Source organism: Mustela nigripes, chromosome 15 (genome assembly GCF_022355385.1).
Source record: "Mustela nigripes isolate SB6536 chromosome 15, MUSNIG.SB6536, whole genome shotgun sequence".
NCBI lineage: Eukaryota > Metazoa > Chordata > Mammalia > Carnivora > Mustelidae > Mustela > Mustela nigripes.
This window is the reverse complement of record NC_081571.1, coordinates 56,756,279-56,783,446: the sequence shown is the minus strand read 5'-3', so window position 1 is coordinate 56,783,446 and position 27,168 is coordinate 56,756,279. Positions and strand designations below refer to the sequence as shown.

General features: G+C 34.0%; 1 protein-coding gene across 1 annotated transcript in view; it reads right to left on the bottom strand.

Moving 5' to 3' along the window:
• Positions 1-2,172: 2,172 nt before the first annotated feature.
• Positions 2,173-27,168, bottom strand: part of NDFIP2 (Nedd4 family interacting protein 2) — a 73,224-nt gene continuing 48,228 nt past the window's right edge. Inside the window, 5 exon segments of the mRNA XM_059377790.1 lie at positions 2,173-3,201; positions 6,035-6,140; positions 8,803-8,869; positions 13,653-13,777; positions 23,026-23,119. Coding sequence (XP_059233773.1) covers positions 6,037-6,140; positions 8,803-8,869; positions 13,653-13,777; positions 23,026-23,119 — 390 coding nt within the window. The 3' untranslated portion in view covers positions 2,173-3,201; positions 6,035-6,036.

The following is a 27,168-nucleotide window of genomic DNA, read 5'->3' as shown; positions in this document are numbered from 1 at the left end:
TTGAACTTTATCAAGAAGGAGATTTTAAAAATAATACACTAACATTTCATATGACTATTTGAAGAGTAAACAATTAAAATAACATTTAACAGCAGTTTTAAAATATAAAAGCTCATCGTTTACTGTTTACCATAAGCTGGAAATCATTCCAATACAACTTCTATTTAAAAAGACAAACAAAAAACTATGCATATTCTACAGGCCAGACAAATGGGTTCGCTAGGAAAGGCTGTGACAGTAATTAGCTTCTGACCTAATACTCCAGTTCCTTTTCTCAAAGGGCAGTGGGTTTAGGCAGTCACTTCTCAGTAACAGACAGAGTTATACATAGGGTGATCATGTAATTTATTCTCTAAGTTAGGACACTTTCGAGAGAGGAGGCACTATTTAAGCTGAGAAAACAGAAATAATCAGGGCTGAGGACAAACTGAGGACATACATCATTCCAGTAAAATAACAGGATCAGATGCACTCTCGTTACTTTTGTGCTTTGGGGGACTACAGACCAGTTGAAAAGAAAAATGTTAAATTAAAAAACCCTAATTTTTTTCTCCAGCTGGGCTTTTTGGATTTCACTTTCCCCTGTTGTGGGTAGTTCTGCTAGAGTACTAATGATTATTGTCTTAACAGGTTAAAATTTCTGAACCACCCCAAAGGCATGGGAGATAACTTATAGACTCAAAAGGCTAGAGATTAGTATTTTTTCTATTAAAGAGAAATTTTTATTTTAACCGAGTATAATTAAGATTTGCCTTTTAATTTTAAATTTCTAATTTCAAGCCTCAACACACTATACAGAAAAATGTATTTTTACCTTAAGTTCAGTTGATTTCATGTAAATACATAAAAATGGATTCTCCTAGCCCTAACTAGCTTATTCAAATGTAATAAAAATAATTTAATAAATATCTGCATTAACTTCCAAGCTCCAGGTCATATTCTTTCAAAAATTATTTAGACACCCTATCAAAGATTCTGATTTGCAAACTTTAAGACAGAGTGCACAGATGGTTTAGCATCCCCCAAACACAACAGCAGCTCTTTTATCCAAGCTCACAGGGAATGAAGAAAGTATGTAGAATTTGATAGGTCTGGAAGAGAACGTTAAAGTTTTAAAAATAATATTCTATGCCCCTGACTGGATGATGAGATTTAAGGCTACCACTGAATTGTACCAATTATAGGAGATCAGGTAACATGCACACTTGATTTAAGGGGGGGGGGAGAAAAATCAAAACAAAGCGTGAAGTTTTTGATATTGGATCAAAAGTGACACATCCATATTCAGAAACCAAGGATACACACCACAAAAACTAAAATAATAAATTTTGTAAACTGATGTGATAGCTCATCTAGTAATCTATAATTACCATATATAATAGCTTAATTTCACTTAAAAGTTATCACAAAAATGAAGTATAGGTCGACAGAAACTTAGTATGAGATAGAGAAGAAATCTAGCATGACACTCCATTTCTTATAAGTACATTCTAATTTTAACTTCCAAATCAGGCAACTAAATATTTTTTCTTTACCCCCATGCTAGTTTGACTTCAAGGGATACAGAGGTACTTCAATAAACAACAAAAATTCTATGTAAGGAAGGAGAATGAGTGAGAGAAAACAAAAAAATAGGAGGCTCAATTAGCAAAACAAAACTGCATGTTTTATTTATCAAAGACAATGAAATAAATCAGAAAATACAGAGAAATACAAAAGAAGTTATAAAGCATAATTTATTTTTTCAGAAATGGAAAAATGTCCCTGAATAGTTTTAGATGTATCTTTTAGTAGTAGTCAGTATCTAATTATAAAAAAACAACCAATTTTATATGTTCTCTATAGCTGTATTAAATGATTTTTAAGTTTAAAAGATGATGTAATTCCCATCATTTTTAATGTTGGCATTCAAAAACAAAAAGAGAACTGAAAAGAAAACAGATGAGACATAAAATGATTTGCAAAATGTAGTAGCTTGTGACTGTAGATTCCAGTTGTAGTAATGGTCACATACACACATACTCTTGCCACACACACACACACACCCACACACACACACACCACACTCCCATATTCCACAGACACATTTCTGCAACTTGAAAACAGATTATTTTGCATATCTTAATTCAAGATATGATTTTATGTTAATTCTATAATCATAAAGCAAGAAGCTATTAGTACAAGTTATGATTTATTTCATTTAACAAACTAAACATCTAAAGAAAAAATTATTACAATGAAAATTGAAAGATACTTTTATTGGCTTTTTAAAAGACAAATGCAAATGAGAATATCTTATTCAGAAAATTAATTTTCAAAAGTGTCTTAAATGAAATAAATATAATATCTAATACAATCTCTTCCTGCAAGATTCTCTAAGATGGCAATCTTAAAAACCAAGCTTCTCGACTGAGAATCCCTAAACCTGGCATGTTCCTTAAAAAGAAAACAACAAAAAGATGTTCTCTTAAAGGACATGTGGAATACCCATATCTTCTTAAAATCTGTCCTAAAACAAACTATCTTTAACATTCAGATTTTCTCTATATATTAAGTTCACTTAATTTTAAATTAATTGAAAAGATATCCAGACACAGTTTCTAAGAAAACAATGCAGAAAGTAATTTATGCATGGTTATTTACAGAAGGAGTTTGCTAAATAATAATGTAAATATCATGTTCAAAAATCTGACAAAGCTTTTCTATAATCAGCACAGCAGTTTTCAAAAAACTATATAAAGGGCGTTTCATGTGTAGAGTTACTAGATGAATCTAGGAGCCAGAAACTAAAGCATTTGACATGGTTAATAATTTCATTTTTATTATACTAAATGTCAGGTCAGAAGTCAATGGCATTTACATGCTGGAAGACTGTTTCTCACTCACCCCTTTCAATTAGATCAAACACTGATTAACTGGACTTGACTGCTACAACTTTATAGCTTCTTTCAAGTATACGCAAATCTTTTACATGGGCACATACGCAAATGTGCAAAACAAATGAAATTTAAATATTTAAGAGAATGAACAGAAATGGCTTTTAAGCATAAACCATCCTGCCATTCAATTTTGAAGATCTATCTTTTCTTCACTAATTTGTCTTCTGCTTTTAGTAGTCTTCTATCCTATTAAAGTTGTAGGTTTACAGATGATCTGGAAATTTCACATTGGTTTAAGAAAAGAATGTCTGGTCGATGCAGTCTAGGGACAAAGAAAGAATTAGTCTTATAGTATATTAAGTTGCAACTGTCTATATGATAATATAATAAAAAACATTTTATAACAGTATTACATCAAGTCTATAATGTCCTTTTGGTAAAGATAATATAAAACAGAATATATCAGAACATATTCCAAAGTTTAAGCTTCTAAAGGAAAACATCTAGAAAATATTTACATTAAATTTTAGACTCCTGAAAATGCAAGATAATTATGTCGAATAAATTACTTTGCCTTTTATCTTACATATTGATACACTCTTACTGTTACTGCTTGCAAAGACATTTTAGTAGTTAAAAAGAAAATGTGACACCTTCCATGTAGAGGTAAAAGAACATTTAAAAGCATACTTTAATATTTTCCAGAAATAAAACTGTACTCTTCAGCAGAAATAACTAAATTAGATTATGTAAAACTCCTATGTTATAAAGTTTAAGCGATCAAATCCCAAACCATACAATTTATTTACAAAAAGAACAGTTATAGTAAGTTTGAAACATTTTGTACTTGTAGATACATCTAGAAGTTAAGTGTTTTAGCAGACACTTTGCTTACACATTTCAAATACTTTTTTTTTTTAAGATTTTTATTTATTTGACAGATCACAAGTAGGCAGAGAGGCAGGCAGAGAGAGAGAGGAGGAAGCAGGCTCCCCGCTGAGCAGAGAGCCCGATGCGGGGCTCGATCCCAGGACCCTGGGATCATGACCTGAGCTGAAGGCAGAGGCTTTAATCCACTGAGCCACCCAGGTGCCCCCACATTTCAAATACTTTAAAAGTTCAAGTCATTTATAGACAGGAAGTATATGGCAAAAATAGTATAGAGGGAGGAGATATTTCTAAGTCATATATCCAGTAAGGAGTTAATATTCAAAATAGTTAAAAAGAACCCACACAACTCAATAACTAAAAAACCAAATTAAAAAATGAAATTAAAAAATGAACAGAGGGGGCACCTGGGTAGCTTAGTGGGTTAAAGCCTCTGCCTTTGGGTCAGGTCATGATCCCAGGGTCCTGGGATTGAGCCCCGCATTAGGCTCTCTGCTTGGGGTGGGGGGAGTGGGTGGTAAGCCTGCCTCTCTGCCTGCTTGTGATCTCTGCCAAATAAATAAATAAAATCTTAAAAAAAAAAAAAATAACAGAGGATCTGAGTAGACCATATTCCAAAGTCATACAGATGGCCATCAAGCACATGAAAAGAAGTTCAACATCTCTAAACATGAGAGAAATGCACATGAAAAACAACAAGATTATCACACCACTTCTGTCAGAATATTCACCTATAAGTAAAAAGATAAGAAACAAATGTTGGTGAGGACATAAGGAAATGGGAAACCTTGTAAAGTGTTGCTGGGAAAGTAAATTGAGGTAACCACTCTAGAAAACAGTATGGGGGTTCCTCAAAATATTAAAAATAGAACTATCCTATGGTCCAACAACTCTACTTCTAGCTATCTATCTGAAGAAAATGAAAATACTAATTCAAAAAGATAGATGCACTCCTGTTAACTGCAACATTATTTACAAAAGTCAACATATGGAAAATAACCTAAGTGCCCACCAAGAGATGAATGTTTAAATATATAGGGTATGTGTACGTTCCATATATATATATATAATCTATGTATGATGTCATACTACTCATATATATGGAATACATATACAGGATGGAATACTACCCAGCCATAAAAAAGATCTTGCCATTTGAGACAATATGGATGGACCTTGAGAATATTATGCTAAGTGAAAGAAGTCAGAGAAAGACAAATATTGCATGATTTCACTTACAGGTTCAATTAACAACAACAACAACAAAACAATAATAACATAAAACAACACCTATACTCATAGATACTAAGAACAGAGTGGTAGCTATCAAAGGGGAAGGAGTTTGGGGATGGGGGGCAAAATGAGTGAAGGGGATCAAGAGCTACAAATTTCTAGTTACAAAACAAGTAAGTCATGGGGACATAAATTACAGCATGGGGAATACAGTCAGTAATACTGTATTTGTATTAACTCTGTATGGTGACAAATGGTAACTAGGCTTATTGCAGTGAGCAGTTCACAAAATACACAAATGTCAAATCACTATGTTGTACACATGAAGCTAATATACTGTATGTTAAGTGTATTTCAATAACAAAAATAGTCTATTATAGAAAATAGAGATATGAGATCTCCTCATGTGCAGAAACTACTAGTGAGCTGCATGCAGTCTCCAGAAACTCACTGGATAACTAGTAAGACAACCTCTGCTCATTTCTTTATTCCCATTTATTCAAGTTGAAGCCTTCATTGTTGATACGAACTGACAGACATTAAGGAAACTATCAGAGCTCCTACTTTCTTCATACAACTTTTATTCTTTGATCCAGTTTTTTTTAAGATCAGTGCATGGAAAATTTCTTTTCAACCACAAATTTTTTTTTTTTTAAACCACGTCTGGATTTCTCATTGTTTTATACAAAATCCCCATCTCTTCTGTGTAAGTGCTTTGTTGTATTTTGTTTTTTCATCCTTTATACTGTGTGCTAATGGTTACTTATATCCTGTGGTTAATCCTTAAAAAATAAGTTTCGAAAGTCTGACCTAAAGTTTTTTATTCATTATATATTTTAAAAATTAAAATTTATGAAATTCAATTTTAAAAAATCTTAAAAGCTTCACAACTTACTAAATCTTAATTAGTTGATTGTTAACAATATAACAACATATTAAATATGCTAAGCTTAAGTTAACAGTAAGAGTACACATAATATTCATCTGGTGAATATGAATATCTGAAGGGAATAGATTTAATACATATTTCTTACCTCTATAATAAGAAGAAATATCTTGTTCTATGAGCAGCTGCCATACTTTCAGACATGTTTCTGACTTTTAGATAATTAACAAATCCTCTGAAGAAAAGCAGCAGGCCTGAAACCGTTAAAATAATACAGCTGCATTATGTTCTTATTCAGAGAGGGCAACAATTTAAAATAGACAATTATAAACAAGATCCACTTGGCTTAAGGAATTTAATCTGTAAAATTCTATTCATTCCATGATATTTTACACTATAATGATAAAATCATGAAAAAATATAATAAAAGTTTACTGCCTTCTCAAATTTTTTCAATTTGTTAAGTCCAGATGTATCTAAATTTAAATAAAAATTAAAGTAAAGCAAATTCAGTCATGAAAATCCAGAATTACACAAAAATATACATTTATTCCACGATTTCTTAAAATGGCAAAGATACCTAAAGCATTTAAGCTGATTTAACTCAGGGAAATCCATTTTTACATGAAACTTTTCAATTAATATAACGACTAAGCAAACTAACACATATTTACTGATATAAGTTATTCAAGAAAGAATATATGCAAGTAATTTGCTAACAATTGTGGGATAAAACCAATAAGCCTGTCTACCAATATCAAGTGCCTGTCATCCGTGAAATCTGTATTTGAAGATATGTGTTATTTAAATAAAAATTTAATTATTAATTCTTATTTTCAAGTAATAAAAAAAGACTAATTTGTAATACAAATTTAGATAAGAGGAATCAGGAAAGAATTGGGAAGCAACTACTCTAGTGATTTCTTAAACAATGTGGGACAGATCTATCTATCTTAGTATTCTCTATAACAGGATTTTTTAAGTAACAACCATTTACATAACAGGTATCCTTAGTAATTAATAAAACAATGCCAGTGAAATTCTTCAAAGCTTCAGATGGAAAATATTAGCAAAGTAAAAAACATTAGCATTAATAGTAAATTCTTTGATACACTTTATAAACATAGAATTCTAAGGGAAACATTTAACAACTTCAGTAAATTTTTAACTAGATAATGGGTGGGGGCAAAACAAAAATAGAAAAACGTAAGATATACACGCATGCAACTTTCCTCATCAAGAGTCTGTCAATTTAAAATGCAAACTCCCAAACTAAATTTGTACCCCAACTCCAAGACAGTAACCAAAGCACTAAAAAAAGAAGCATGGTTATAATAAAGAGAAATGACGGAAGATACACAAATAATGACTTAAGCGAGTGGTATAAATTTCAGCTAAATCTGAGCCCATCTGCTTCCCATATCCTCACTCCTTCCATTTGTGACTCCCACTCTGAATTCCACCCTCATGTTCTTCCAGATGCTGTTCAAAGATAATGGTATTGTGATCCAAATGTAAAAGTATTATTGAAAAATATAAACCAAAATTATTTGTGAAATCCCTACTTTTGTCTATGAAAATTGCTGTTTCTAAGACTATTTTGTCCTGCTCAGGCATTTTCTAAAATAAGCCAGTTCCTATCTAGAAACCAATCATTCAGCAGCTATTGTTTCTCAGTGTTCTACAATGTACTCAACATTCTTCTGGGTATATGTGAGAGGAACATTTTTACCATGGATTAAATTTTCACAATTCCCTAAATGCTAGACTGTGGTTCTGATGTGGAATTGGGGTGGTCCTCTGCATTTCACTGGGCCCTATAGTTGTCCTCCTAACATTCAATCCTTACAATATTTAGAAGCAAATATACTTATTTAATATGCTTAAATACCTAAAAGACTTTTTGTATTTTTTCACTTTTAAGTAAGAAACTCAGTAACAGGCACAAAATTCAGGAGTCAGAACACAGTTAACAACACAAAAACTGCCTAAACCCTTTTAAGAATCTGGCTTCCTAACAAAATCATAGAATAATTTCACTATTAATTGTTAAGAGAAAGAATACAGGATCTTTACTGACCTTAACTGACCACTAAGAATTTGTTTTCCTAAAGATCCTAAAGATCCAACACCAGGAATGAACAAAAACTCAATGAGAACACTGCCACCTACTGAAATGCCAATATTTTCTGGTACAATTATGTTACTAAAGAAATGTGGGCTTTTTAAACTTCAGTAGAGAGGATATTCTTCATGTCAGTAAATAAATCTGAAATGTAGATTAAAGGCATTACGTGATTTTGAGACTAACTTATCATACATCTAAAGTGAAAATCCCTATAACAAAAATTGGAAATTCAGAAAATTCATCAATATTAATAAAAAGACATGCCTTGTAGAAAGAAAACTTAACAGAAGTACTGTGATCACTGGGCATGAAGCCCTTCCTTATGCCTGGCTGATTAATGATTAATGCAGGGTACATTTCAAAAGTATGAAGAATGTTTCAATACTCCAAAAGTAAGAAAATGCATAGAACATCCAATTATCCTACTCTCAAGATATCCTAGGATCAAAGAAATTATGCCACGTATATTTTCCAAAATAAATGCTTAAGACAATTTTTTAAATCATTTCAGGATTTCAAGTTTTGCGATATTCAATTATCATCCAACTACTGATTTTTTAAATTGACAGACTCTGGATTTTCAATCAGAAATCTAGAGGGCAATGTATAATTAATTATCCCAATAGCTGAGATGATATTAAGTATTTGGATATGAGAATTTTACAGTAAAAAAAAATTATTTCCACATTAAGTTTCAATACAATGTATTTACATCTTACAATCTGGAGAAATATCAAAGTTAAACGAAATGCAAATTCAAAGTTGAAATGCATTAGAAATAAACTTACCAAGTACAAGAAATATCCACCAAAGCCAATACTGTCCATTGAAATATCCAGTAAAATAATCAGAAAACTATGGAGTGAACATAAATATATTAACCATATTTATATACCTAAATTTGAAAATCATAAATCAACCTCAGTTTCAGAACAATTTACTTCAAATCATCTCTTGCACTGAAAGCAACACAAAGAGGAAAAAGATGCTTAATGACATACACAGTTATTTGAGGAAACAAACTTTAAAATCTTATATATAATAACAAACTTATACAAAATATTTTAGCAACAAAAACCAGTTTCAAAATTGTAAGAAAGGTAAAATCTATATATCTGAATCCAACTTTCTCATTAAAGAGTTCACATGTCAGTTCTTTTTTCATAATCTCTCAAAGCCACAACTACCATCCCAAACACACTACAGCAACCCGCTGCTTTAGATATTAACACCAAAAGCCACATTAGTTTAATCTTATCAGATGGGGATGTTTGCCTGACCTCTAAAAAGAAGAGCTTTTGACCTTCTGTACACCCCCTACTGTTAATCACTGCCAAGAATACTAGGCACATAAAGACCCCCAACTCATTAGAGTCTTTTTATTTTCAAACTAGATGCTCCGGTATTCAGTTCCCAACAGTGAGCTGAGAACAGCTAAATGAACCTTGAAGTGGCATTTCAACAGTTCTTATTAGTGACCATGGTAGACAGTTTTATACTCTCTGTGAAATGAGAATATAAACAGGCAGCTGGAAGGCAGAGTTTGAGGATACTGAACATAGGTATTTTCCTTGATTAGCCTCTGGAGGTCATGATATATTTTTAAAAAAAAAAATTTTTTTTTAAGTCAATCTAATTTTCTCCAGTTACTTCAGATAATTAATTTTTCCCTATTACCCTTTAGCACCTAAACAATGTTCCAAATGTTATTTTTTGAAAGTGTTTTATATAACCTAGTCTAAAACTACTATAAATTACTTCATTTTATTTACTGTTTCCATTCATTGACCTCCAAACTGAACGATTTAACTAAAAATAACTTTGTCAAATGGAGATTTGCCCTCAAATCTGAAATTAAAAGTACCTCGAACTTTATTTTGGTAACTATTTCCAACTATTCATTGGTAATTTCCACAAAAGTTTAAAAATCCAATAGGTTTGTAATAACTAAAGTACTTATAAATTGTAAATAACAACACTATTTAGGAAGCATATGTACTAACGATTTGTTTTTTTTAAATCTTTTAAGTATTTCTACAGGAAGTATTTACAATTAATAAACGAACCATAATCTAAATTATTGGCTTAGGGTTTTAGAAATTTCAAAAATTAAAATTTCTAAAGTACCATTATAGATGCAGATCCCTCACACTTCTACCTCTTTAAAATATGTACAAGGGAGAACTAAACAATTGGGGAAATATAGCTGGTAAAATAGGACTGCAATACACATTTTAATCAAGTGACTAATAATTAGAAATAGAAGATTTTCATATAGGCTTTAGAGTGTATAAGAACAAAAAGAAATAAAGAACCAAGGCAATACATTTTTAACTTTCCAATTTTTAAATATATTGTAGAAAATACTTAATAAATAATAGTACCTGGCAAGAGGCAACCAAGAAAGTAAGAACATCATTCTTCACCAAAAATATTTACCAAAGCTAGTCTTTATTTACTCCCAAATGAAAAAATAAAATCACTTTCACTTTGAAGTCAAAGAAAGACTCACTATGTAAAATGGTTGCCTAAATAAGCTTTTGGGCTCATGACTGAGTGAGCAAAAATGTTTTAAAATACCTATAGTCAGAGGGCTGAGCCAAGTTGGGGTTTTTTAATGAGTAAAAATCATGTTGATTGGCCAATCACAGGATGCAAAAATCACACTTTGGAAAATAAAGTTTTCCAAACTGACACTAAGAATTTATCTAATTTTATTTTATTAATATACACCAGTAGTTTATTATTTATTTACATTCTACTTTTAAAAAGGGTTGTTAGTTTTTAACAAAACACATAATCATTTTTAAATAAACAATAAAAAACACCAAACGCCTTAGAAATAATACCAGAATCAGTGAGAGATATTTACAACTAAATCTGAGTGTCCACTCAAAAACAAAAAGAAAAGCTATGATTTATAAATTATAAATTTATTAATTAGTTATTGCCTAATAAAACAAAACACCAGGCTTTGAGAAGAAAACCTTTCTCTCAGCACTCCACAGGGCATTTACTGCTTACAGCATTGTAAAGAAGTCAAAGTACAGTGGCACAGAGGCAGGACAGAATTAGAACAGGCAGTGAATTGAGACCAAGCTAGATTCGAATCCATCAAATTCTGGGATAGCAAGCAAGTTACTCAACTTTTTTCAGTCTCCGCTTCATCATCAAGAAAGTGGCTGGACTATCATGAGCATCACTGATACAAGTAGGAGTCAAGAATTTGGTGTTTGTAATGAGTTATGCTCGAAACATAATACATATTCAATGAAAGACAGCTATTATTATTTGATAAAAAAGATTCTTAAAAATCTTTTTCTTGTATCAGTTCTCAATATATACCAAAGGCATATTAACCTTAACCCAATAGCAGTATTTTTTTTTTTAAAGCACATTTTGTGTGTGTGTGTGTTTTTTTTAACTTATTTATTCATTTGTAATCGCTACACATAATGTGGGGCTCAAACTCACAATCCCAACATAGAGAGTCACATGCTCTTCAGACTGAACTGGCCTCGTGCCCCTCAGTAGTGGTATTTTAAAGGGAAATGAAACAGTTCTGATGACCAAACTTGATGCTAATATATACCTCAGAAAACTCTGAGAATCCCCAGTCTTTGAATTTAGGCTTCCCATCTTATCACATCACATTACTTACCAGATAAACAACTGCCTCTCAACTAGGGGTACTATAAGAGAATTAGGCCCTAACACCCTGAAAGCATAGGTTGCATACTATGGACTAGACATTGTTTTTTTTTTTTTAAATGACTCCAAATACACAAACTTATTAAGTTTAGGGGAGTTGAGAAAGCAGTCCTCAAATCATTTTTGTGTTCTGTGACTACGATGAGAGATCCATTTGAATAATAGTTATTATTACTAACATAATATAGTTATAGTTAGTAGTAATATTATTACTACTATATAATATTACTATTATAATAGTAATATTATTACTAACATAATAATAACCACTAGACACATCTAGCTTCTTTTGAGGTTTTTCTAGTAATCACTTCTGCAAGGGCAGGGATTGTGCTTTATCTTTGTGTGCTCCCTAACACCTTAACAGATTTATGCTCATGGTGAGAATCCTCCTCATTATTTTTAAAAATGAAATTAGAAAAAGAATCTGTCACGGAGCTCTTCTTACACTGGCTCAGATTCTGATCATCTGAGAAGAAGGCAAGTCACAGGTACTACCTAAGAATCACTGGATTAATAACCAAAACCTATAATCTGGTCTGAGCAGCGCCAAGGTCTGGTAAGATTACTAACACTCTGGGAAGTGGCAGGCGTCAAAACAATGGAAGAAACACATTAAGCCTATAGTTTTTTTTTAAATCAGTGTAATGATCTAGGTGCATAACTGAAGTGCCTGCAGCACTTAAGTAAAGCTAACATTTTAGTATGTGATTCTATCGAAAATTTTAGGAGGATGTGACTTATTCAGTTAGAAATCAATGTTTACATAAATGTGATTTGTAGAAATTTAGCATTTTATCAATTGTACAATAACACTGAGATATGTGGGTTACATTTAAGAAAACTTATTAAAACAATAAATAAAACCACTTTTTCAAGTGACAGTGTTGTGTCGTGTAGTGTTGTGATCTCTGTGGTGTGGGGCCCAACGCAGGGCATGGAGCCCAATGTGGGGCTTGAACTCATGACCCTAGATCAAGACCTGAACTGAGATCAAGAGTTGGATGCTTAACCTACTGAGCCACCTAGGTGCCCCCAAACCACTCTTGATCATTCTCCTAGGCCTTATCCCAAAGAAACCAGGGATAAGGCTTTATAAAAAGAAGCCAGAAAGGGCCTTTGAGAGACAAAGGGAAAGAGCTGGGGGAAGACTACGCTAAGGATACTACCATGGAATGGTTATGGAAAATTATTTTGGGACAAGCTGCTGAGAAGAGAAAAAGAAAAGGACTTAGCATTATCTCCCTACATACCATCTTGTAAGTGATAAGAAACAGACAGAGGGTAAATTCCAGAACAACGGGGGAATAAGAAAGGTGAAGGATCGGAAGGGAAAAAAAACTTCTGAGAGCTACCTAGGAGGTCTTAGTTAACTTTTGAGCTCTTCATGTTAAGAGCTCAAAGGAAAAAGAGCTCTCAAGGAAAAAGATAATTAAATCCTTGAGAATTTCACTAACCAAAAGAAAATGTTCTGTTTTAACGGACAGCAGGCATGCGTGCGCTCTATCACATGAGTCACAGCCCTGGTTTACCAAGCACCTGCATTTGTGCAGCAGCTGGACACGTGCTTCAACAGTATTACCACTAGACCACACAGAAATCCTAACAGGCAGTATCACCAGCTTATTATGAAGAAATGCTCACAACAATTTAAAAACATAGTTAAAACACTGATATAAGTAAGAATCAAACTCAAAGTTTTTTACTTCTAAGCTCTTTCCACCTAGTAACAAGCTCTCATGTAATAAAGTTACAGAATGTCCACACCACAGAGATCACTACAGTAATAAGGATAAAAGTTAAAAATATGTCTCAAAATAATTGATCCATATATTTGAAACAAACATTTATGAACCACACAAGAAATTTATAAATTTATAAATTTTAATTTTAGAGACAGAAGTGATAGAGGCTATTAAACACTCACCCTAACAATAAGAATCCATTTGATCAACGAAAGTCCAAATCCACAGATGGCACCATACCTTCCAGCTATGGTATTGGTGATACAGAAGGATAAACAAAATCCAAGCCAGTTGAAAATAAATGCCACTAAAAGCAAGAGAAATAGTTCTTTTAAAGACCACATTTTGGACATAATATTAACAGTACTTCATTGTACAATGGAAATAACAACTCCCTTTCTTTTGACTCTGTACCAATTATGTCTTCTTTATACACTATAGTTTACCTCTTGCAAATATACTAATTATTAACTATAAATTAATAAACAGATAAGCTTGGTTTCTTGTCAGTTTGATCAACAGGAATCAATTCCTTAAAATTTATCACCAATAGGTGAAGCTGCATTTTTAAACCACCGAAAAAAACCAAGTCACAAGGTAGCTCCCATGTGACCCCACCCAAGAATTCCAACCTAACCAACCAAACTGGGCTTTTTTTTTAAAAGCAGTATTAAAGATGAGCCAAATAAATTATAAAGTATTTCCAGAAAAGGTACTGTTCATTGCCTCTTCCTCCTATCTGCCTTTCCCCCTTTTCAGGATGCCACCTACCTACAGAGTATTTTAAGGAAGGCTGGACCCCATACTTAACCCCAAAAGGTGGGTCCTGAGTAGTCTGGTAAAATCACAGGAGGCCTAAACTCCCTGTTTTTTTTTTTTTTTTTTTTTTAATAGGACTTCTGAACAGCATTTTTTGGTTCTTAAAAACACATCGAGGAGACAGGGGATGGAATATAGGTTAAGTAACAGTGGCTCTAAATTGATCATTGTTGAAACTGAGTGATACATACACAGAGGTTATTATAGTCTTGCCTAGTTTGAGAATTTCTACAATAAATTTTTTTATTTTAAACTCCTTATCCACTGGATGTCAGTTTGGATGTAACATCTGGAACTGCTACAGGGATTGTGCTATCAGGATGAGGATTAAAAGTGTAACTTCACATGGGTTACGGAGTGAAGAAAATCAAAGAAAAGCAGAGCCCCAGAACTGATACTTACTATGGCTGAGGTCTGCTTGTCTATGGATTTTCTGTTTTGTGAGATAATCTCCTAACTCTTTAAAACAGCCAAGTAAGAGTTTTCTGTTTACTTGTAACAGAAACCATTCTGACACAGGTCCCTGAGCTATAACCAGAGTGCCTTATCTTCCAAGATATTAGCATTATCAAAATAATAATAGTAACAGTAATACAACTGAAGATCAATTTGAGCAGAACTTTGGTCCTGTTCAGTGCCTTTCACTCTCAATATTTCTAACTAACCCTCAGGGAAAAAAAGTAAATTACCTGAAGAAATGCTGATTTTTTCAGAATTATGAAGACAAAGAGGAAACATTTTAGGGTAAGTTTAAATGAAATAGCTATTTCTTCAAAGCAATTCCCCTACTCTGATAATTTCTTCCTTCCTAATGCCTGCTGGGCACAGCTTTCTTGATCATTTATGGTAAGCTATGTTATATAGTACAACAGTCAGGAGAATAAATTTTGAAATAAGAGACTTGTGTTTGAGTCACAGTGTGACATGTATCACTCATGAGACTCGCTGCTGACTTTGTGAGCCACAGATCTGCAGGACCTGCTTCACAAGTCTGGTAAGGGTATTAAGTGAGATCATGAACCCGGCACTTGGTGACTGCTAAGAAATGTTAACCATTATTACTACCCATACAAAATGATATTTTTAGAGTAGGTTATATCTTTTCTGCAAAAAAAAAAAAAAAAATTTCAGGAGACACTACTGGAGATAAAACTCACTTACATTCTACGTTTTCTTTTTTGTAAACCTAGATACTGACCAGCATCTGGCTATCATCTACATCTGGGCTATCTAATGCCACCAGCCACACTGCTTTTTCCACTTGTTCCAGGAACCCACCCTATCCTACAAAGGGGGCTATTCAAATTTCAATTAATTAAAACTAAATTTAAATTTAAAATTTAGTCCATCAGCCACACTAGCCACTTTTGAAGCACTCAACAGCCACACTGACCTTTTAACTATCATACTGGACATCAGAGATAGAGACTATCTCCATGGTCATAGAATACAGTATTAGATACAGCTGCCCTACATCTAATTGGTTAATATTTGTATTATCTGTGGAGAAAAACATGCAACTGCTGATCAAAAAATAATGTGATATTTAAAATAATGTACATTAATGAACAGCAGGAGAGATTCCCAAACCAGTGTGCCATATATGTGCTTAGTGACAGGCTGAGAGAGCTCCTCTCTTCCTCCTCAGCAAGCAGATGAGATCTGGGGCAGAGCACAGACAGCCACCAGCCCTGAACACCTTACTCCTATATTCCAGTATGCTATAAATATTCTATCATTTTGTAAGCACGTCACGTTGTTAAAACATAGGAAGCACTGATGGAGAAAATACAAAACAGCAAAATATTCCAGAAGTGCATTTTTACCTCTGCGTATGTGTATGTTTAGTTTTGGGGAAAATTAATTCAAACACTGTTTTCCTCAAAGCAGATTTACCAATATCTAATATACAGATAATTATACTCACATCAGAAGAAAGATACAAAAGAACAAAAAAGTGCCTACCGAGTCATTGTGATAGGAATGCTCTCTGATAGGAATATGGATTCCTAGAAGCTGTGTTCATGTGATATAATGTGTTATGGACCGAACTGTATCTCCTCAAAATTCAGAGACTGAAGCTCTAACCTCTAGTGTGACTGTATTTAGAAACAGGGCCTTCAGGAAGATAATTAAGGTTGTAAAGGTAGAGCCCTAATCCACTAGGACTGGTGTGCTCATAGGAAGAGAAGAGACACCCACATGTAGAGAGCACTCTCTCCACCCACATGTAGAAAAGAGACAATGTGAGGACATGGAATAAGACAGCTGTCCACAAGCCAGGAAGAAAGCCCTCACCAGAAATCAAATTTTCCAGCACTTTGCTCTTGGACTTCTAGTCTCCAGAACTGTGAAAAAATAAATTTCCACTGTTTAAACCATCCAGTTGGTGGTATTTGTCATGACAGCTCTAAGAGACTAATACATAACATTATGTATTCTGCACCTGGCTTAAACACTGGGAAAATGGTGACGCTGGTACCTACTGAAGCACAGATAGCTTCACTTTTTATGCCCCTTGGCCTGTAAGATAGCAAGCAGAGCTGCACAGGTCTTTAAAATATAGAAAGGGCAGAAACATTCAATTCTAAATCCTCTATGACATGCCTGAGTTGGCAAAAAAGAATTTAATAAATGTATGATAAACTTTTAGTGTGTAAAATCCATAAAATTAGGAACATAGTAGAGGCAAGCAAACGTATACATGCCTAGAAAAAAAGACAAGAACACTTTTCTCTTAGCTGTACCTCATTCATGCCACGTTTCCCTGGAAACCTAAGACAAATTCGGAAGCTTAAAAGATGTAAGGTATCTATTCCCCACACAGCAAGGCCCAACATGGAATCCAAAGAAGCAAAAGACTTATATAGACTTATATAGCCTATATTCCTTAGAAAAAGTTGCGGTAGCAAGCAGCAGGAAGCAGGGCAACTAACTCAGAAAAGTTGGTGAAAAGAATGCTTAGTGTTACTCCAATTACACTTTCCACATTCACCTTCCCAGTGCACTTCTTTATAAGAAAGTGAGTCAGACAGGTTAACGAGATTTGAAGGAAGGCTTCCCTTCTTTCTAAAAGGTGAATGCTCAAGTAAGGACAGGGAAGGAGAACATTACTACTACCTTAACCTAACAGCAATGTGTAATTTATGACATTCCACATATTTTAACTTAACTGATCCTCACATTAGTCTTTTAAGAGCAAGGTCAAAATTAATTCCACTAACAGGAGACTTAGAACAGTAAAGTACCACATAACTCACAAAGCACGAGCTATAGGTAAGACAGAAGCATCCAAGTCTTTCACTCTCATAGCCAGTGATCTTTTTATTATACCACCCATCTACAGAAAGAGTGCAGCAGGATAACCTAGAAGGCAGTATTAAATGCTACAGTTTACTCTTTAATAAGACTTTACTTTTAAATTTACAAAAGCCACAAGATACTTATTAATTACAAAGGGGAAAACTTTATAATGAAGCTGGCAGACACCACCTTAACCTGATGAGAACTGACATCACCATCAACAAGACATAACCAGATCACTGCCTCCTGATATGATGCACTGAGAAGGGCAGATCATTTCTATGGTATTCTTTAAAAAAAAAAAAAAAAAAAAAGAGGGAGAGAGAGAGAAGGGGAGGAGGAGGAGGGAGGAGGAGGGAGAGGGGGGGGGAGGGGGGAAGAGGAGAGAAAGAAGACGGCGGTGGCAAGGAGGAAAGAAGAAATGCATAACCTCAGTCTAATCACGAGGAAATATTAGGTAAATCCAAATTGAGAGACATTGAACAAAACAACTGGCCCATATTCTCCAAAAGAATCAAAGTCATAAGAAACAAAGTAAGACTAACAAACTTTTCAATTAAGAGCAGACTAAGGCCAGACTAGAGCAAAATGGCAATGAAATACAATATATAATCCTGGACTATAAAAAGGACACCAATGGAACAACTGGTAAAAACCAAATAAGGTCTGTAAACTAGTTAGTACTATTTCATAATGTTAATTTCCTAATGTTGATCATTGCACTGACATTACATAAAATGTTAACACTTTAGAAATCCACACGAAAGTTACATGGCAACTATTATTTTTGCAAATTTTTCCTGTTTTAATTTAAGGATAAAAAGTTTAAAAAGTTTTACATTTTTAAAAATCTGGTATTTGTTTTGAAAATAAACAAATGAAAATCGTAAATGAATATACATATAATACTAACAACGAGCACTGATTTCTTCAATCACAGAAAAATACTCAATACATATAAATGCACCAAGTTTCAAAGACAGTAAGTTCCTAGACAAGGAATCAATTTCACTAAACTTAATTCTGAACTGCATACCAGTAAATTTCTCTCTTAACCTCAAGCGATTCCCCTCATTTAAACAATCAGTCATTAAGAAAGACAAGCTAACATTTTTTAGCTTTAAGACATTTCAGCTAAATTATAAGCAATGAGAAGACCAAAACAAATTTTTTCTTATAAACAAAGAAACTTTAATAATTTACAAATATTATATGACTTTCTTAAGGTATAATTACAATTTTTTAAAGATTTTTATTTATTTGAGAGAAAGAGAGAATGTGTGTGTGTGCACAAGCTGGGGAAGGACAGAGGGAGAGAAGAAGCAGACTCCCTACTGAGAAGGGAACCTGATGTGGGCTTGACCCCAGGACCTTGGGATCATGAGCTAACCCAAAAGCTGAGGCTTAACTGACTGAGCAACCCAGGTGCCCTATACTTTTCCCTTTCTGGATTCACTTACCATATACAACATCACCTAAATATAGCTTTATCTGGACAGAACAAGTAATCAATGTACTGTTTTTCAGTATGTGTAATGCCCAGATAACCTCTTTAAGAACTGTAAGTTTCATGACTTGTCCATAGTAGGTGCTCAAAACTGCTTATTAATGAATACAGATGCTCAATATCATCAATCCTTGGGGAAATGCAAATTGAACCACAATGAGCTATTACCACATATCCATTATAACAGCTAAAATTTTAAAAATTGTCAATACCTCATGCTAATGAGAATCAGAGCAACAGAAACTCACCGCTGGTGGGAATGCAGAGTGGTACAATCACTTTGGTAAGACAGTTTGGCAATTTCTTACAATTCGGAATTCACATTTTAAAACAATATTCTAATTCCTTTTAAAATTACAACAATTTAATATGTCTTTAACTGTGTGTCCCTCGAGTCTAAAAGGAGATAATGGGGGTGCCTGGGATGCTCAGTCAGTAAGATGTCTTGTCTTGTGATTTTGGCTCAGGTTCTTGTCTTAGGGGTTGTGGGATCTAGCCCCATGTGGAGCTCCGTGCTCAGCAGGGAGTCTGCTTAAGATTCTCTCTGTCCCTCTCCTACTAGCCCCTTCCCCACTTATGTTCTCTCTCAAATAAATTGAGACATCTTTAAAAAAATAAAAAGGGAATAATGCCAATTAATTTTTACTATATGTATTACATAAATAATATAAATAATAGCTAACTAATTTTTACCATAACACACATATATGAAGATTCACACATGGTACAAAAGGCTAAACCTTACAAGAAAAGTTTTCTGAACAGAGTCCATTACATTTTTAAGCATTAGAGTTCAAAGTCATTTCCACAGACTATCAATTATCCAATGGACTAAATCTTAATTTCTAGCTTTTAACTAACAAATAATTGACTCCCATTCCATTTTCTTAAAAACTTTTAAAAATAAGATCAGATACAAGCAGATTACGCATAGATAAGGCATTCTGCTCTGACACTTTAAGGAATTATGAGAAGCAAAAAATTATCAAGAATACAATATATTTCTTTCTTTACATTTTCTGAACATCAACATGCTATTATTTTACCAAATTTATGTGTAAACTTTTTAGGATTACATGTGGTAAGAGACTGAAATGTGGATGATGTAAGAGAAAAGGGAAGAATTAAACCATCAAAAAGTTCTGATCTGAAATATTTTTATTGATATTCACTGCAGTTTTATTCACACAACTTATATCACTTGAACTGTTTAAGTTATAAACCATGTTAAAGAAAATGTTTCTGACAAGAAGTATTCATGAGGATATGGAGAAAAAGTGACCCTCACACGGTGTCAGTGGGAACGCAAACTGGTATAGTCACTGTGGAAAACAGTATGGACGTTCCTCAAAAAGTGAAAAATGGAACTACCCTATAATGAAATAATCACACTACTGGGTATTTACCCCAAGAATAAGAAAACACCAGTTCAAAAGAATATATGCACCCCTATGTTTACTCCTTATTTACAATAGCCTAATTATGGAAACAGCCCCTAGGGTTCATTCATAGATGAATGAAGAAGTGTATAACACCCATACACACAAACACACACACCACCACCACCACCACCACCACCACCACCACACAAAGTGGTATTATTCAGCCATAAAAAAGAATGAAATCTTGCCGTCTGCAACAACATGGATGGAGCCAGGTAAAATAAGTCAGAGAAAGACAAATATACCATACAATTTCACCTGTATGTGGAATTTAAGAAACAAAACAAGCAAAGTCAAAAAAAAGGAGCGGGGAGGGGATAAGCCAAGAAACAGACCATAAGAGAACAAACTGATGGTTACTGGAGGGGAGTTGGGAGGGGGGATGGGTGAAATAGGTGAAGGGGACTAAGTACACTTACCGTGCTGAGCACTGAGCAATATGCGAAACTACTGAGTTGCTACACTACATTGTACACCTGAAACTAATACAGCACCATATATTAACTGTACTGAAATTAAATTTAAAAACTTAATAAAATTTTAAAAATAAAATATATTTCTGAACCACAGAAATAGAAAACAGAATCTAAATAATAGCTATTAGATAGCTGAAGAAGCATGAAAAACATAACAAGCCGCAATTTGAAGAACAGCCACTAGATGGTAGTGACTACAAATAAATCTATGCTTATCAAAGCAAATAAGCTCAAACACTAGGCTACAACCTACCAGAAAAAAATATATGAGGAAATGAAGCCTGAAAATAATTTATAATTATGGTGCAGTATTTGTAGAATATGGAGCATAAAAAAAGTTATAAAGACATCACTTAGTAAAAACATAGAAAAAGCAGGTAATTTAAATATATGAAATATAAATATGTATTTACATTAATATACCACCAGAGGTCAAAACTAAAGGCAACTAAGTATGCAGGTTACCAAACATTTGCAAGACTGTTTTTATCATCAAAATGTTTTCAAATCTAAAGAAAAAAAAAGGTTAAAAAAAGGATAGTAGACGTGAAATATAGAAATAGAGAAATAATCACTAAGCTCTGAGTCATATAGATGTTATCAAATCACATTTTTATACCTAAGAAACAGGTATTTATGCTACATATAGTACAATAAATTTAAATTTCCTTTTCTAATTAAGATTTTTAAAAGACATAACCATCGAAAGGATTAGTATTTACGCTAATCTTTTTACAAACAAAGTATGTGGGAAGACTGTTACTAATAATAAAGGTTTACCTGTTCAACTAAAACGAAGAACAAAATTAACATTTACTAGATTAATAGTACAAAACAATAGTTATTTGTAGTCAAAGTATTCATTTCCCTTCCATGGTACCTACAGGTACATCATATCTAACTACAAATTTTAACTAAAGAAACAAGATTTAAATACTGTATATACATTAGCTGGTGGCCACGCATAACATTAAATTTGAAGAGAAAAATGTAACTGCTTTCCCACTCACTGACCCACTTCTGAGTGGTTATCTACTTTAGTACTTCAGCAGATGAAATGGAAGAAGGAAAAGAAGCAAGAAAGCCTTTCAAAAAGAAAAATTAATGATTACCCAGACATAAAAGTAACTCAACTCAAGATACGTATTTTCCTTATTTTCTATTTTTAAAGTACTTTAAATGAGTAATTTCTCACTTTTATTACCAAAATAAATTTTATACTAAAATGAGTTAAATCAACATTCTATGAGTGCTTGATCATTTAACCAGATTGAGGACAGAAATTTATCATATCTAGTGTAATAAATTTACTTCTATAAATACTGGATTTCAAAAACTTAATTTTAGCAATTAAACAATTCAAGTGTCATAATATTATATACTAAGTATACTATCTGCCAATCCCTGTGTTACGAGCCGAAATAAAAGACTGTAACACAGACTGCCTTCAAAGTATAAAGTCCATTTTACAAATTCAGGTATTTAAGAATTCTGCAACACGTTAAAATAATCATACCTAGGTTTCTGATCTTCTAATTCCTTACCACTCCCCCAAAGAAGATATGTTTGCATTCTTTTGTGTCTCAAATCACACTGTTCCAGCTACCCAGAATATTTCCTTTTCCAACCCTCCTTCCTGCTTAAAGACACTCAAATGGAAGTCCTTTGCTCCAAAAGCAAAATTTATAGTTTCATTCTGTATGCTTCTACATCACTGCATGGATATGAAATACTTCTCATGCAAAAACATATTTAGCTGAAACATACTTACATAATTCCACAGAGTCAGCATCTAGCATTATGACCACAATACACAGCTATAAGTATACTAAATACTAGGATTTTTATTGCATCATATGACCACATAGTTCTTTCTCAGGAACAATTTATATTTTAAACAAAGTAAACACACAATAACAGTATTTGCCTTTCTTCACTAGGTTACTTTAAATACACACACAGCTAGTATATGCAAAAAAAACCAATCTGGAAATGAAAAATCACTTACTGAAAAATGCCAGCATGAAAATCCCATCATTACCCACTCTGAGCTGGTCTGCATCACTAAAGTCATCTCTTGGTTGACACTCTTCCTCCTGAATCTGTAAAACACATAACATTAGAAGAGCCCACTAAAAAACTAATTATAACTTTATTAAGTATAAAGATTAGAACTGAAATAAAATCAGATATTTTCAACTTGTACAGACAAAATGATACAATTAGTACGTCTGGCACAAAGTTGTATTCAAAAACATTAGCAAATAATTTTCATGAGCTCACTTGAATAACTTTAAAAGAAAACAAAGATAAAAACTGAACATTAGATTAATGAAAATTTTATCAAGAAAGATGTGACTGACATACTTGCATTGAACGGGAAAGAGGAATTTTCATAATCAGTGGTGTAATCTACACTGGTATGATTGATCTCTATGGCTGGCAATTTGGCAATATTTATCAAAAATATGTAGGGCGCCTGGGTGGCTCAGTGGGTTACAGCCTCTGCCTTCGGCTCAGGTCATGATCTCAGGATCCTGGGATCGAGCCCCACATCGGGCTCTCTGCTCCGCAGGGAGCCTGCTTCCCCTCTCTCTCTGCTGCCTCTCTGCCTACTTGTGATCTCTCTCTCTCTGTTCAAATAAATCAATAAAATCTTAAAAAAAAAAAAATGTACAACCCACAACTATATGGCAAATTAATCTTCAACAATGTAGGAAAGAATATCCAGTGGGAAAAAGACAGTCTCTTTAACAAATGGTGTTGGGAAAACGGGGACAGCAACATGCAAAAGAATGAAAGTGGATCACCTTCTTACAGCAATCACAAAATAAAATTCAAAACAGATTAAAGACCTAAATATGAAGATAGGAAACCATTAAAATCCTAGAGGAGAACACTGGAAGTAACCTCCTTAACATCAACTGTAACAACTTGTTACTACATGTGTCTCCTGAGGCGAGAGAAACAAAAGCAAAAATAAGTTACTGGGATTTCATCAAAATAAAAAGCTTCTGTACAGTGAAGCAAACAATTGAAAAAACTAAAAGGCAACCTATGGAATGGTAAGAGATATTTGCAAATGACTTATCTGATAAAGGGTTAGTATCCAAAACATACAAGAACTTAAAAACTCAACACCCCAAGAATCAATAATGCAATTAAAAAATGAACAGAGGACACGAACAGACATTTTTCAAAGAGGATATCCGATGGCCAACAGATACATGAAAAGATGCCCAACACCATTCATCATCGAGATTTCCTGAAAACTACACTAAATATCACCTCACACCTGTCAGAATGGCTAAAATCAACAACACAAGATGCAATGGGTACTGGCAAGGAACCCTCCTGCAATGTTCGTGAGAACTACTGCAACCACTCTGGAAAACCGTATGGAGGAAGAAGTTAAAAATAAAACTACCCTACAACCCAGCAACTGCTCTCCTAGGTATTTACCCAAAGAATACAACAATACTAATTCAAAAGGGATACATGCGCCTCAATGTTTACACCAGCATTATCTACAATAGCCAAATTATGGAAACTGCCTGAGTGTTCATCAAATGATGAATGAATAAAGATGTGGTATATATATATGGTAAAATATTACTTAGCCATTAAAAAAAAAATGAAATCTTGCCATTTGCAATGACATGGAAGGAGCTAGATAGTATTATGCTAAGCAAAATAAGTCAAAGAAAGACAAATACCACATGATTTCACTCATATGTGGAATTTAAGAAACAAAACAAATGATCAATAGGGGTTAAAAAGGTGGTGGGGGGGCAAACCAAGAAACAGACTCAACTATAGAGCACAAACTGATGGTTACCAGAGGGGAAGGGGATTAAAAAAGTGATGGGAATTAAGGAGTGCGCTTGTGAAGAGCACCAGGTTTTGTATATAAATGTTGAATTACTAAGAAGTATACCTAGAATTAATATTGCAGTATATGTTAACTAGAATTTAAGTAAAAACTCAAAAATAAAAGAAAAAAATGTACACACCCAATGATTCCAGCTCTTGAAATATACTGTACAAATATAAAATATATTCCCACTTACAAGAAATGATGTATTAAAGATAATTCATTGCAGCAATGTTTTTTGGATTTGCTCGCTTTTTTTAGAGAGAGAGAGAATCCTAAGCAGACTCCATGCCTAGTACAGAGCCCGACAGAGCTTGATACATTCCTGAGATGATGACCTGAGCCGGAATCAAGAGTAAGACTCTTTCTTAACAGAGTAAGCCATCCAGGTGCCCTGCAGCAATAATATTAAGAGCAAAGATTAGACACAATCTAAATGCCCATCAATAGTGGGCTCTAGTCAGGAGATAATTCTCTACGAGTCCTTAATATTTCCATACATCTTTGAGGTATACATCTTTGGCCACCCTTCTTTTGTACTATCTTTTCAAGGCTATTTACATTGCAGACAGCTTTGGAAGAGTGTCATTCCCCAGAAGAGAGATGTGGGCATGTGTAGTGACCATTAGAAAATAATGGGTTTGGGGTGCCTGGGTGGCTCAGTCGGTTAAGCATCTGCCTCTTGCTCAGGTCATGATCTCAGGGTCCTGATCTCAGGGAGGAGTCTGCTTGAAGAGTCTCTCCCTCTGCCCCTCCTCCCACTCTAGTGCAAGTTCGCACTAGTGCACGTGCTTCTAATAAATAAATCTTCTTAAAAAAGAGTTCATATCTGTAAATCTATTTAATCATCCCATAATTTGCATGCAATCCTGCACACCAGAAACAGGAAATAGTAGAAAACAGTGTTGTTCCCAAGTCTCCTGGCTACTACCTGTATTCTCCCAATGAGCATGGATTTAAAAAAGGTGAGATTCATTTACAACCAAATACATACTCAAATGCTAATCGGACCGGTTTTCTATCTGAATCAGGTATAGAAACCCATACTTTTGCCAAAAAGAGGGTGCTGGAGCATTGCATTAGAAACTGATGAATTTAAGAGTCTTTATAAATAAGTCTCTTCTGTTCAATTATATTTTGCTTTCCATGAAATTTTCCACAATCTTCAAAAGCTGGCATTACAATGATATCAGAAGCAGTTGAAAACGGAAAATTTTTCTTCTGGACATGTTCCCATTTCAGACTGGGATCATATTACTTTCTAAAAACAAGACACTAGAAATGATGACAATGAAAGGTTGGAGTAGAAATATTTCAGGGTTTTCTCTCCAAAAGGTAAATCACCCTCGTGCTTTTCCCAAAGCAGAAAGCAAGACAATGCTTGCTTCTTTCTCTTCAGAGTTCTATAGTGTGGAAGTTAGGGCAGTAGATGTCCCAAGGTCAAGTAGCATCCTTTTAAGGACATTTGCCATTTCCAAGGTCTCCAGGGAGACACTCCCTGAGAAAAGGAGTTACGCTCTTCTCGTTCATGGACAGTGCATGCATGCAAATAATGCATGTACAACCATGTATGTGCGAAGCAACCTAAAACTGATTTTGACAGAAACTCCACACTACAGATCTATTCTTTCTCCCTGATTCTCTCCTCCAAGTATCAAAAATCTTTATTGACGGAGTTATATTTTATGCCACTGTCTTAACAAAGACTTACTTTCACCCTCCGAGGGAAATGGCATAAATAATAAATTTGAGGCTTACTGTCCTTACTTACGTGCCCAAAGCTATTTATGTTGACATTTAACTGTGTGTTGGAATATGCAAGTGGGAACAGTCATGGAAAGGGATGTACTGATGAAAAAAACCCATCCAGGAAAAAACGCTCACCTATCAGATAATCTGCTCGCTGGGCTCTGGCCTAATGGCAGAAGAAGAATGCTTTACATAGAATCACCTTTCTCTCCTTTTGTCCCTCACCTGATTCTAGTTGTTTGTGTAAAGTGATTTTTTGGTGTCTTTTCTTAAACAACATGGGATGAACCCAGGAATATGAAATATCTCTAAAAAGTCTGAAGCAAGAAAAAAAGGCAACAAACTCTAGCCCTGCTTGCAGCCACACTAAAATGTAAATAATGGGGGCCTGGGTGGCTCAGTCGGTTAAGCATCTGCCTTCAGCTCAGGTCATAATCCCAGGGTCCTGGGATGGAGCCCATCCTCGGGCTCTCTGCTCAGCAGGGAGTCTGCTTCTCCCTCTCTTCCTCTGTGGCCTCTTATCCCCAA